This window comes from Babylonia areolata, chromosome 1, assembly GCF_041734735.1.
Source record: "Babylonia areolata isolate BAREFJ2019XMU chromosome 1, ASM4173473v1, whole genome shotgun sequence".
Lineage (NCBI taxonomy): Eukaryota > Metazoa > Mollusca > Gastropoda > Neogastropoda > Buccinidae > Babylonia > Babylonia areolata.
The window spans coordinates 95,700,086-95,712,372 of NC_134876.1; the positions used below are offsets into that span (position 1 = coordinate 95,700,086).

Here is a 12,287-nt window from a genome sequence, read left to right on the forward strand (position 1 = left end):
TGTGTGTGTGTGTGTGTGTTTGCGTGTGTGCGTGCGTGTGTGTGTGTGTGTGTGTCTGGCTGTCAAGTGTGTGTGTGTGTGTGTGTGTGTGTGTGTGTGTGTGTGTGTCTGGCTGTCAAGTGTGTGTGTGTGTGTGTGTGTGTGTATGATTGTGTGTGTGTGTCTGGCTGTCATGTGTGTGTGTGTGTGAGGCACCTTGCAGGTCAAACTCCTCCAGAATGTTGAGCGCAATCAGCACAGCCATGCCCTGCCCGTTGGGCGGCATCTGCCACACCCTGCACCCCCTGTAGTCCGTGAAGATGGGATCGTCCAATGTCGTGCTGTGATTGGCCAGGTCCTCTGACGTCAGTAGGCCGCCGTGTTGCTGCACGGCCTCACTGATAGCTCTGGCCACACGGCCCTGATAGAAGGCCTCTTTTCCGTGATTGGCCAGTTCCTGGAACCACCCAGATCCCGTCTGTCTTATTACCGTTCATAGCTGGCTCCTGGAACCACCCAGATCCCGTCTGTCTTATTACAGTTCAAAGCTAGCTCCTGGAACCACACACATTCTGTATGTCTTATTACAGTTCATAGCTAGCTCCTGGAACCACCCACATCCTGTCTGTCTTATTACTGTGAATAGCGAGCTCCTGGAACCACCCACATCCTGTCTGTCTTATTACCGTTCATAGCTAGCTCCTGGAACCACCTAGATCCTGTCTGTCTTATTACTGTGAATAGCTAGCTCCTGGAACCACACACATTCTGTATGTCTTATTACAGTGCATAGGTAGCTCCTGGAACCACCTAGATCCTGTCTGTCTTATTACTGTGAATAGCTAGCTCCTTGAACCACCTAGATCCTGTCTGACTTATTACAGTGCATAGCTAACTCCTTGAACCACCTAGAGCTGCAGACATGGTTTGTTTTCAACATGTAGTTCCTGTCTGTCTTATTTCCGAACTACAGTTACGTTTGGTTTTCAAAAGGTAGTTCCCCCGTGTAGTATGACCTATATACCTTCAAGGTGTTGGCCAGGTGATAGTTCTATGTTCTATGTGTTGGCCAGGTGACAGCTGTACATACCTTCAAGGTGTTGGTCAGGTGATAGCTGTACGTACCTTCATGGTGTTGGCCAGGTGATAACTGTACATACCTTCATGGTGTTGGCCAGGTGATAGCTGTACATACCTTCATGATGTTGACCAGGTGATAGCTGTACATACCTTCAAGGTGTTGGCCAGGTGATAGCTGTACATACCTTCAAGGTGTTGGCCAGGTGATAGCTGTACATACCTTCAAGACATTGGCCATGAGGGGCAGGGTCATGACCTGGCCGTGACGCGGGGCACGGCCATTGAGCAGCATGTCCTGGCCGTTCTGTCTGTCCACCAACAGGGCCTCCGCCTCTGTCACACACAATTCAATACACGTTCAACACGTCAAGCTGCCTCTTGGACAATGAAAGAGAGACAGACAGACAGACAGACAGAGACAGAGAGAGTCGAGACTTTCAAGACTTGTGATGCCCATTAATCTAACAAAAAGAAATATGAAAACAAAAATAAAGACATTGCAAATGAAGTGATGTGACCTTAATCTTTGACATATTCATGTACAGAATGTCAGGTCAGCGGCATAACCCTTGCTACTGGTACCATGTAACCCAGTACTATCTGCCGCATGTGAAGTCTCCCAACGACGGACCAGGCAGAGAAGGAAACCTTTCCCAACGACTGTGAAGGTGGAAGAGTATGACCAAAGGGCGGGGGGAGCTCTTATCCTTCGCTGGAAGTCCTCCTAAGAGACGGAACTCCAAAGAAAAAACCTGCATCTGCCGAGGCCGTTCTACACGTGGCAGTATCTGCACCTGCGGGACTCTGAGCGTCAGTAGGCGAGAGAGTCGGGAAGGGACTGCACAACTCCTCTTCACTAAAATAAACGTCACCTGTGCTGGTCAGGCAACCAGGCTAATGTCGGAACGACGAGCTAGCCCTTCAACACCCAGCATTCCCAAGCCGTGCGGCGATGGAGAAGTGATTACAGGGACAGGCAGAGGATGCTGCTGGCAGTTCCTAGTCATAACTCTGCACGCAGGCGGCTGTGGGGTGATGGTCATCCGCCGTAGACTGGGGCGAATGTGGCGCCCGTATCCTCCCACAGCGTCAGAGCAACCCCTTTTTTTTTGGACAGCACTGCTCTCCCCACATGGGGAAGGGGAGATAAAAGGATCCCTAAACAAAGCCTGCCTCACCTAGTACCTAGTAGGAAACCACACCTACTTGTACATCCAACACTAGCGGTCGAAAACAACAGAAGAAAAGAACCAGGAGTCATGCCCTGACTCTGAGTGCCTGGAATGTTCGCACCCTTTTAGACAGAGACGACAGACCAGAAAGGCGCACAGCGCTCATTGCTAGAATGCTTGGTCACTACCAGGTGGACATAGCAGCCTTGAGCAAAACCAGGTTTGCCGGTGAAACCCAGCTGGAGGAAGTGGAGGGGGCTACACCTTCTACTGCATTGGGAAACCAGATGGCACCCCCAAGAACCTCAGGCGTGAGCTTTGCCATACGAACCAAACTTGCACAACAGCTTAACAGCCTTCCACATGGGATAAACGATAGGCTGATGACACTGCGTCTGAAGCTGTCCGAGGATCGCTTCTCCACAGCCATCAGCTGCTATGCCCCGACGATGACCAACCCTGATGACATCAAAGAAGCTTTCTACGAGGAGCTCAGCCGCATCATTTCAGCGGTAGACAGAAAGGACAGGCTGATCATCCTTGGGGATTTGAATGCCCACGTCGGCGTGGACTTCTCATGGCCAAAAGTCCTAGGACAGCACGGCACTAGCAAGGGCAACTCCAACGGACTGCTTTTGCTCTCGCTCTGCGCGCAGCATGGACTGACCATCACCAACACCCTCTTCTAACAAGTGGACAAGTACAAGAACACATGGATGCACCCCCGCTCCAAGCAGTGGCACATGCTGGACTATATGATTGTCCGGTAGAGGGACAGAGGTGATGTTTCCGTTACACGCTGCATGAGAGGTGCAGTCTGTTGATCGGACCATCGCCTGGTACGCAGCAAGATGAACATCAGACTTGCACGCAAGCTCAAACCAGCCAGGCAGTAACCCCCTAGAAAGCTGAACATCCACCGCGTCCCTATCACCAAGGATGTGCTGCAGCAGCAAATCCAAGATTCTCTCCAAGAAATTCCTACATCGACTGATGTAGAAAAGGTATGGAGCACCTTTAGAGATGCTGTGTACACAGCAGCAGCTGACACACTCGGCATTGTACAGAGGAGCCACAAAGACTGGTTTGACGAGAACGACTCTGGAATCTCCAAGCCCCTGAACACACTGCATATACGGCATCAGGATCACATTTCCGATAAAGACTGCCAGAGGAAGAAGAACCAGTACTTGCAAACCAAGCAACTCGTACAGAAGAGGCTGCGTGAGATGAAGAACACCTGGTGGGAGAGAAAGTCCGAAGAGCTTCAGCCCGCTGCTGATGCTCACAGAAGACCTTCCATGATGGTCTCCGAGCTGTGTACGGGCCGAGAGTCACAGGATCAACCCCTGTCCGAGCCTTTGACCAGACCATCTCCTGACAGACAAGAAAGACATCCTTGCCTGCTGGGCAGAGCACTTTAACACCCTCTTCAACAGGGACTCGTCTGTATCTGACGAGGTAATTGCAGCCCTCCTACAGCTACCAGTCAATGACGCGCTAACTGCCCCTCCCACCATCAATACTACACATGGGTCGGCTTCTCACTATGACCAATCACTGTACCAAACTTCATCAATACTACACATGGGTCGGTTTCTCACCATGACCAATCACTGTACCAAACTTCATCAATACTACACATGGGTCGGCTTCTCACCATGACCAATCACTGTACCAAACTTCATCAATACTACACATGGGTCGGTTTCTCACCATGACCAATCACTGTACCAAACTTCATCAATACTACACATGGGTCGGTTTCTCACCATGACCAATCGCTGTACCAAACTTCATCAATACTATGCACAAGATACAGCTCAGTTCAGTTCAGTTCAGTTACTCAAGGAGGGGTCACTGCGTTCGGACAAATACATATACGCCACACCACATCTGCTACGCAGATGCCTGACCAGCAGTGTAATCCAACGTGCTTAGTCAGGCCTTGAAAAAACAGAAAAAAAGACAGTGTCAATATCCAGTACCTCAGACTAAACCTCTGTCTGTCTGTCTCTGTCTCTCTCTCATTCTTTCTCTCACTCTGTGTCTCTCTTTCTCTTTGTCTGTCTGTCTCTCTCTCTCTTTCTCTCACTCTCTCTCTCTTTCTCTCTGTCTGTCTGTCTCTCTTTCTCTCTCACTCTGTGTCTCTCTTTCTGTCTGTCTCTCTCTGTCTCTCTCTCTCTCTCTCTCTCTCTCTCTCTCTCTCTCTCTCCCTCTCTCCCACTCTCTCTGTGTCTGTCTGTCCCTCTGCCTCTCCCAACCCCAGCCCCGGGTCACCTTTCCAGTGGAGGGCTGTGCGGAAGGTGACAGGGAATCCAGTCTCTGCAAGCTGTATGGCAGGGCTCAGGACCTGTTGGGCACTGACCTGTCCACACACCATGTCACAGTACATCATCTCACATGGATTGTGGTGCATGCTCACAGTATATCACATGGATTGTGGTGCATGCTCACAGTATATCACATGGATTGTGGTGCATGCTCACAGTATATCACCTCACATGGATTGTGGTGCATACTCAAAGTATATCACATGGATTGTGGTGCATGCTCACAGTGTATATCATGGATTGTGGTTCATGCTCACAGTATATCATATGGATTGTGGTGCATGCTCACAGTATATCACATGGATTGTGGTGCATGCTCACAGTATATCATCTCACACAGATTGTGGTTCATGCTCACAGTATATCACCTCACATGGTATTGTGGTGCATGCTCACAGTATATCACATGGATTGTGGTGCATGCTCACAGTATATCACATGGATTGTGGTGCATGCTCACAGTATATCACATGGATTGTGGTGCATGCTCACAGTATATCACATGGATTGTGGTTCATGCTCACAGTGTATCATGGATTGTGGTGCATGCTCACAGTATATCACATGGATTGTGGTGCATGCTCACAGTATATCACATGGATTGTGGTGCATGCTCACAGTATATCACATGGATTGTGGTGCATGCTCACAGTATATCACATGGATTGTGGTTCATGCTCACAGTGTATCATGGATTGTGGTGCATGCTCACAGTATATCACATGGATTGTGGTGCATGCTCACAGTATATCACATGGATTGTGGTGCATGCTCACAGTATATCACATGGATTGTGGTTCATGCTCACAGTGTATCATGGATTGTGGTGCATGCTCACAGTATATCACATGGATTGTGGTGCATGCTCACAGTATATCATCTCACATGGATTGTGGTGCATGCTCACAGTATATCACATGGATTGTGGTGCATGCTCACAGTATATCACATGGATTGTGGTTCATGCTCACAGTGTATCATGGATTGTGGTGCATGCTCACAGTATATCACATGGATTGTGGTGCATGCTCACAGTATATCATCTCACACGGATTGTGGTTCATGCTCACAGTATATCACATGGATTGTGGTGCATGCTCACAGTATATCACATGGATTGTGGTGCATGCTCACAGTGTATCACATGGATTGTGGTGCATGCTCACAGTATATCACATGGATTGTGGTGCATGCTCACAGTATATCACATGGATTGTGGTGCATGCTCACAGTATCACAAAACTTCTGGTGCATGCTCACTGCTGACAGAACCACATTAAAATGGCTTCCAGTGCAATATATCATTTTCGTTCTTGTCCTGTTTTATTGTTGTTTATTGTGTTGGTTTTGTGTGTCTGCCTGTTGTTGTACCCCCCCCCCCCTCCACCCAACCGCCCCGCCCCCGACACCCCCTCCTCCCCTCCTCCCTCCCTCCCTCCCCCGGTCACCTTGCCGGATCCGAAGTGGTGCAGGGTGTCCATCCAGGCGGCAGGTGCCCCGGGGACGGTGACGGAGTGCCCATGGCGGTCCGGGAACCTGGCCCCCTCACTCCACCCCTCCTCCCCCAGCACACCCACACCCGCTCTCTGGCTGCACCGCCCGCTGTTACAGGCAGGGAGGGGGGTGGGGGACATGATGCTGTGTTCATAACATGGACACCCATTCCACACACACACACACACACAACAACAACAACAACAACAACAACAACAACAACAACAACAACAACAACAAAGACCAAAAAACAGAGAAACACCAAAGGACACACATGAAACACACAGAAACACCCAAAAACACACATAACAACACACAGAAACAGAAAAAAAGACACATAAAAACACACAGAAACCGGAAAAGACACATAACAACACACAGAAACACCAAAAGACACACATAAAAACACACAGAAACACCAAAAGACACACATAAAAACACACAGAAACACCAAAAGACACACATAAAAACACATAGAAACACCAAAAGACACACATAAAAACACACAGAAACACCAAAAGACACACATAAAACACACAGAAACACCAAAAGACACACATAAACACACAGAGAAACAGGAAAAGACACACATAAAAACACACAAACACCAAAAGACACACAGAAAAACACACAGAAACACCAAAAGACACACATAAAAACACACAGAAACACCAAAAGACACACAGAAAAACACACAGAAACACCAAAAGACACACATAACAACACACCAAAAGACACACATAACAACACACAGAAACACCAAAAGACACACATAACAACCACACATAACAACACACCAAAAGACACACATAACAACACACATAAACACCAAAAGACACACATAACAAAACACCAAAAGACACATATAACAACACACCAAAAGACACACATAACAACACACATAAACACCGAAAGACACACATAACAAAACACCAAAAGACACATATAACAACACACCAAAAGACACACATAACAACACACATAAACACCAAAAGACACACATAACAACACACCAAGACACACATAACAACACACAGAAACACCAAAAGACACACATAACAACACACCAAGACACACATAACAACACACAGAAACACCAAAAGACACACATAAAAACACACAGAAACACCAAAAGACACAGAAAAACACACAGAAACACCAAAAGACACACATAACAACACACAGAAACACCAAAAGACACACATAACAACACACAGAAACACCAAAAGACACACATAAAAACACACAGAAACACCAAAAGACACACATAAAAAACACACAGAAACACCAAAAGACACACATAAAAACACACACAAACACCAAAAGACACACATAAAAAACACACACAAACACCAAAAGACACACATAAATCACACACAAACACCAAAAGACACACATAAAAAACACACAGAAACACCAAAAGACACACATAAAAACACACACAAACACCAAAAGACACACATAAAACACACAGAAACAGAAAAAGACACACATAAAAACACACAGAAACACCAGAAGACACATAAAAACACAGAAACAGAAAAAGACATAAAAAACACACAGGAACACCAAAAGACACACATAAATCACACAGAAACACCAAACGACACACATAACAACACACAGAAACAGAAAAAGACATAAAAAACACACAGGAACACCAAAAGACACACATAAATCACACAGAAACACCAAAAGACACACATAAATCACACAGGAACACCAAAAGACACATAAAACACACAGAAACAGAAAAAAGACACAGAGAAAAACACACAAAAACAGAAAACGACACACATAAAAACACACAGAAACACCAAAAGACACATAAAAAAAACCCACAGAAACACTGAGAAAAAGACACACAGAAAAACACACAGAAACACCAAAAGACACACATAACAACACACAGAAACACCAGAAGACACATAACAACACACAGAAACAGGAAAAGACACATAAAAACACACAGAAACACCAAAAGACACACATAAAAAAAACACACAGAAACACCAAAAGACACACATAAAAACACACAGAAACACCAAAAGACACATAAAAACACACAGAAACACCAAAAGACACATAAAAACACACAGAAACAGGAAAAGACACACATAAAAACACAGAAACAGAAAAAGACATAAAAAACACACAGGAACACCAAAAGACACACATAAAAACACACAGAAACAGAAAAAGACACACATAAAAACACACAGAAACAGAAAAAGGCACACATACAAACACACAGAAACAGAAAAAAGGCACACATACAAACACACAGAAACAGAAAAAAGACACACATAAAAACACACAGAAACAGAAAAAGGCACACATACAAACACACAGAAACAGAAAAAGGCACACATAAAAACACACAGAAACAGAAAAAGGCACACATACAAACACACAGAAACAGAAAAAAGGCACACATACAAACACACAGAAACAGAAAAAAGACACACAGAAAACACCAAAGGCCACACAGGAGAAGCCAACAGATTCGGGCAACGGTAGACCCACATAACAACGGTGACAACGGTAGACCCACATAACAACGGTGACAACGGTAGACCCACATAACAACGGTGACACCGGTAGACCCACATAACAACGGTGACACCGGTAGACCCACATAACAACGGTGACAACGGTAGACCCACATAACAACGGTGACAACGGTAGACCCACATAACAACGGTGACAACGGTAGACCCACATAACAACGGTGACAACGGCAGACCCACATAACAACGGTGACAACGGCAGACGGACATAACGACGTCAGACCCACATAACGACATCTGACCCACATAAAGACGTCAGATAACGACGTCAGATCCGCACAACGACGTCAGACCCACATAACGACATCTGACCCATATAAAGACGTCAGATAACGACGTCAGACCTACATAACGACGTCAGACCCTCATAACGACATCTGACCCACATAAAGACGTCAGATAATGACGTCAGACCCACATAACGACGTCAGACCCTCATAACGACATCTGACCCACATAAAGACGTCAGATAACGACGTCAGACCCACATAACGACGTCAGACCCTCATAACGACATCTGACCCACATAAAGACGTCAGATAACGACGTCAGACCCACATAACGACGTCAGGCCCACAAAACGACGTCATTAACGACGTCAGACCCACATAACAACACGGACAGGCCGCACAGGAGACAACAGAAAATGAGGCAGAATGACGTCAGACCGACCTGCCGTTCAGCCCCCGAACCTGTCGTGACCTGACGTCATAGAAGAGGCAGAAGGCATCCCCCCCCAGCCCCGTGCTGTGCGGCTCCGTCACTGCCAGAGCTGCTGCCACCCCCACCGCTGCGTCTGCCGCGTTCCCTCCGGCCTTCAGCACATCTGACACAAAGGAGGCGATAGGGGGGGGGGGGGGGGGGGGGGGGGGGGGGTTACAACAACCGCTAAATAAAACAACTGTTGCAGACATGCCATTCATTGCTTGCTGCCATTGTTGTCTGCAATGTGAGCGTCATGAGCATGTTTAGATTATATGGGATTATTGTGAACAATACAAGACTGTCCGTCTGTCTCTCTCTTTTTATGTGCAAGAATGTGTGTGTGTGTGTGTGTGTGTGTGTGTGTGTGTGTGTGTGTGACTTACCCAGTCCTATCTGTGAGGCCAGTGGCTGGCTGGAGGCCACACACCCCTGTTCACACACCAACACGGGCCGTCGGGACCGGAACTCCATCATGCACTTTGACCTTTGGTGAAGTGTCCTCTCTCTGACCGATGGCAGCACTGTGCACATTAACCACAGTTCAGTGACCTCAGACTGTCTGTCCACTGACTGACTGACTGTCCATTGTCTGATTGTCCACTGACTGTCCACTGACTGACTGTCCACCAACTGTCTGTCCACTGACTGTCTGTTCACTGACTCGATGTCCACTGACTGTCTGTCCACTGACTGACTGTCCACTGTCTGGCTATCCACTGTCTGACTGTCCACTGACTGTCTGACTGTCCACTGTCTGACTGTCTACTGTCTGACTGTCCACTGACTGTCTGATTGTCAACTTACTGTCTGTCCACTGACTGTCTCATTGTCCACTGACTGACTGTCCACTGTCTGACTGACTGTTCACTGCCTGTCTGTCCATTGTCAGACTGTCTGCTGTCTGACTGACTGTCTGACTGTCCACTGACTGTCCTCTGTCTGACTGACTGTCCACTGACTGACCTCTGTCTGACTGACTGTCCACTTACTGACTGTCCACTGACTGTTCTCTGTCTGACTGACTGTCCACTGACTGTCCTCTGTCTGACTGACTGTCCACTGACTGACTGTCCACTGACTGTCCTCTGTCTGACTGACTGTCCACTGACTGTCTGACGTTCCACCGACTGTCTATCCACTGACTGTTTGACTGTCCATTGTCTGACTGTCCACTGACTGTCCAATGTCTGTCTGTCTGTCCACTGACTGTCTATCCACTGACTGTTTGACTGTCCATTGTCTGACTGTCCACTGACTGTCCAATGTCTGTCTGTCTGTCCACTGACTGACTGTCCACTGACTGTTTGACTGTCCATTGTCTGACTGTCCACTGACTGTCCAATGTCTGTCTGTCTGTCCACTGACTGACTGTCCACTGACTGTTTGACTGTCCATTGTCTGACTGTCCACTGACTGTCCAATGTCTGTCTGTCTGTCCACTGACTGACTGTCCACTGTCAGACTGTCCACTAACTGTTTGACTGTCCATTGTCTGACTGTCCACTGACTGTCCAATGTCTGTCTGTCTGTCCACTGACTGACTGTCCACTGTCAGACTGTCCACTAACTGTTTGACTGTCCATTGTCTGACTGTCCACTGTACTGTCCACTGACTGTCTGACTGTCCACTGACTGACTGTCCATTGACTGTCCCCTGTCTGACTGTCCACTGTCTGACTATCCACTGACTGTCTGTCCACTGACTGTTTGACTGTCCACTGTCTGACTGACTTCCACTGTCTGACTGTCCACTGTCTGACTAACTGTCCACTGACTGTCTGACTGTCCACTGACTTCCACTGTCTGACTGACTGTCCGGAACTGATTGATTTTCTGCACGGAGTGTTACACACAAAATATTACCCACCATTCCTTCCAACCCAGTAATGAACAAGCCTCTTAAGGTGGGCAAGTTAGAAGCACAGAACCGAATCAAACGGGCTCAAATGCAGCCAACCAACTGAAGGAAACTTTATTCCACAGAGGCGGGAATGTGTGTGACTTGCCAGTCTTAAATCAAAGGCAGATAGGAGTGGAGTGGAGAGAAGAGTGGAGTGTTGGCCAGAGGTAACGCGTCCTCCAAGGAAGCAAGAGAATCTGAGTGCACTGGTTCGAATCACACCTGCAGTCGCCAGAATTTTCTCCCCCTCCTCCAGACCTTGAGTGGTGGTCTGGACGTTTCTCATTCGGATGAGACGATAAACCAAGGTCCTGTGTGCAGCATGCATGTAGCGCACGTAAAAGAACCCACAGCAATAAAAGGGTTTCCCTGGCAAAAAATTCTACAGAAAAATCCACTTCGATAGGAAAACAAAAAAAATTGCAGGCAGAAAAAAATACAAAAAATGGGTGGCACTGTCAGTGTAGCAACGCACTCTTCCTGGGGAAAGCAGCCCAAATTTCATACAGAGAAATCTGGTGTGACAAAAAGAGTAATACAAATACTCGTCGCACATGTCCTATCTCAGAGATAGTGATGTCTTGCTTCATTATCAATAAAAAAAAAAAAAATTAAAGAAAAAAAAATGACAGGTCTCATCAATCCCAGACCGCTGGCGGAATTGAAGAGAAAATCACGTGATCCCAACAGATCGTGACGTTTCGTTATTATCGTTCAGACTGAATCGGGTCAGGTCTATCACTATATCCATGGTAGATGTATACTGACTACATTGTTCAAACATTGGCGACACACGCAATTCACACATTTCAGCACACTGCAGACTTAAACTGACTACACTGTCATAGACTAGCCATACACACAATTCACACGTTTTGCTTTTGGTTAAAATCCTTGTTTTGCCAATGCCATTGCCTGATCCTAAGTTATTTTATTTACACCTTTATACGTATCCAAAAAAAGCCGCGACTGCCGAGTAGGATAATTCTGCCCCACAAAGCGTCATTTATTCTATGAGAAAAGAGTATCACCCACAACACACAGAAATGAAATG

The 12,287-nt window shown here is 46.9% G+C and overlaps 1 protein-coding gene across 7 annotated transcripts in view; it reads right to left on the bottom strand.

The window, feature by feature from the left end:
* Positions 1-12,287, bottom strand: part of LOC143289794 (glutathione hydrolase-like YwrD proenzyme) — a 36,510-nt gene that overhangs the window by 13,343 nt on the left and 10,880 nt on the right. For all 7 annotated transcript variants that reach the window (XM_076598984.1, XM_076598959.1, XM_076598976.1 and 4 more), the window contains 6 exons: positions 9,717-9,854; positions 9,301-9,454; positions 6,013-6,166; positions 4,512-4,599; positions 1,280-1,392; positions 196-436 (listed from right to left, as the gene is read on the bottom strand). In XM_076598984.1, the coding sequence (XP_076455099.1) occupies positions 196-436; positions 1,280-1,392; positions 4,512-4,599; positions 6,013-6,166; positions 9,301-9,454; positions 9,717-9,807 (841 nt within the window). In that variant the 5' untranslated portion in view covers positions 9,808-9,854. The remainder of the gene's footprint in view (positions 1-195; positions 437-1,279; positions 1,393-4,511; positions 4,600-6,012; positions 6,167-9,300; positions 9,455-9,716; positions 9,855-12,287) is intronic.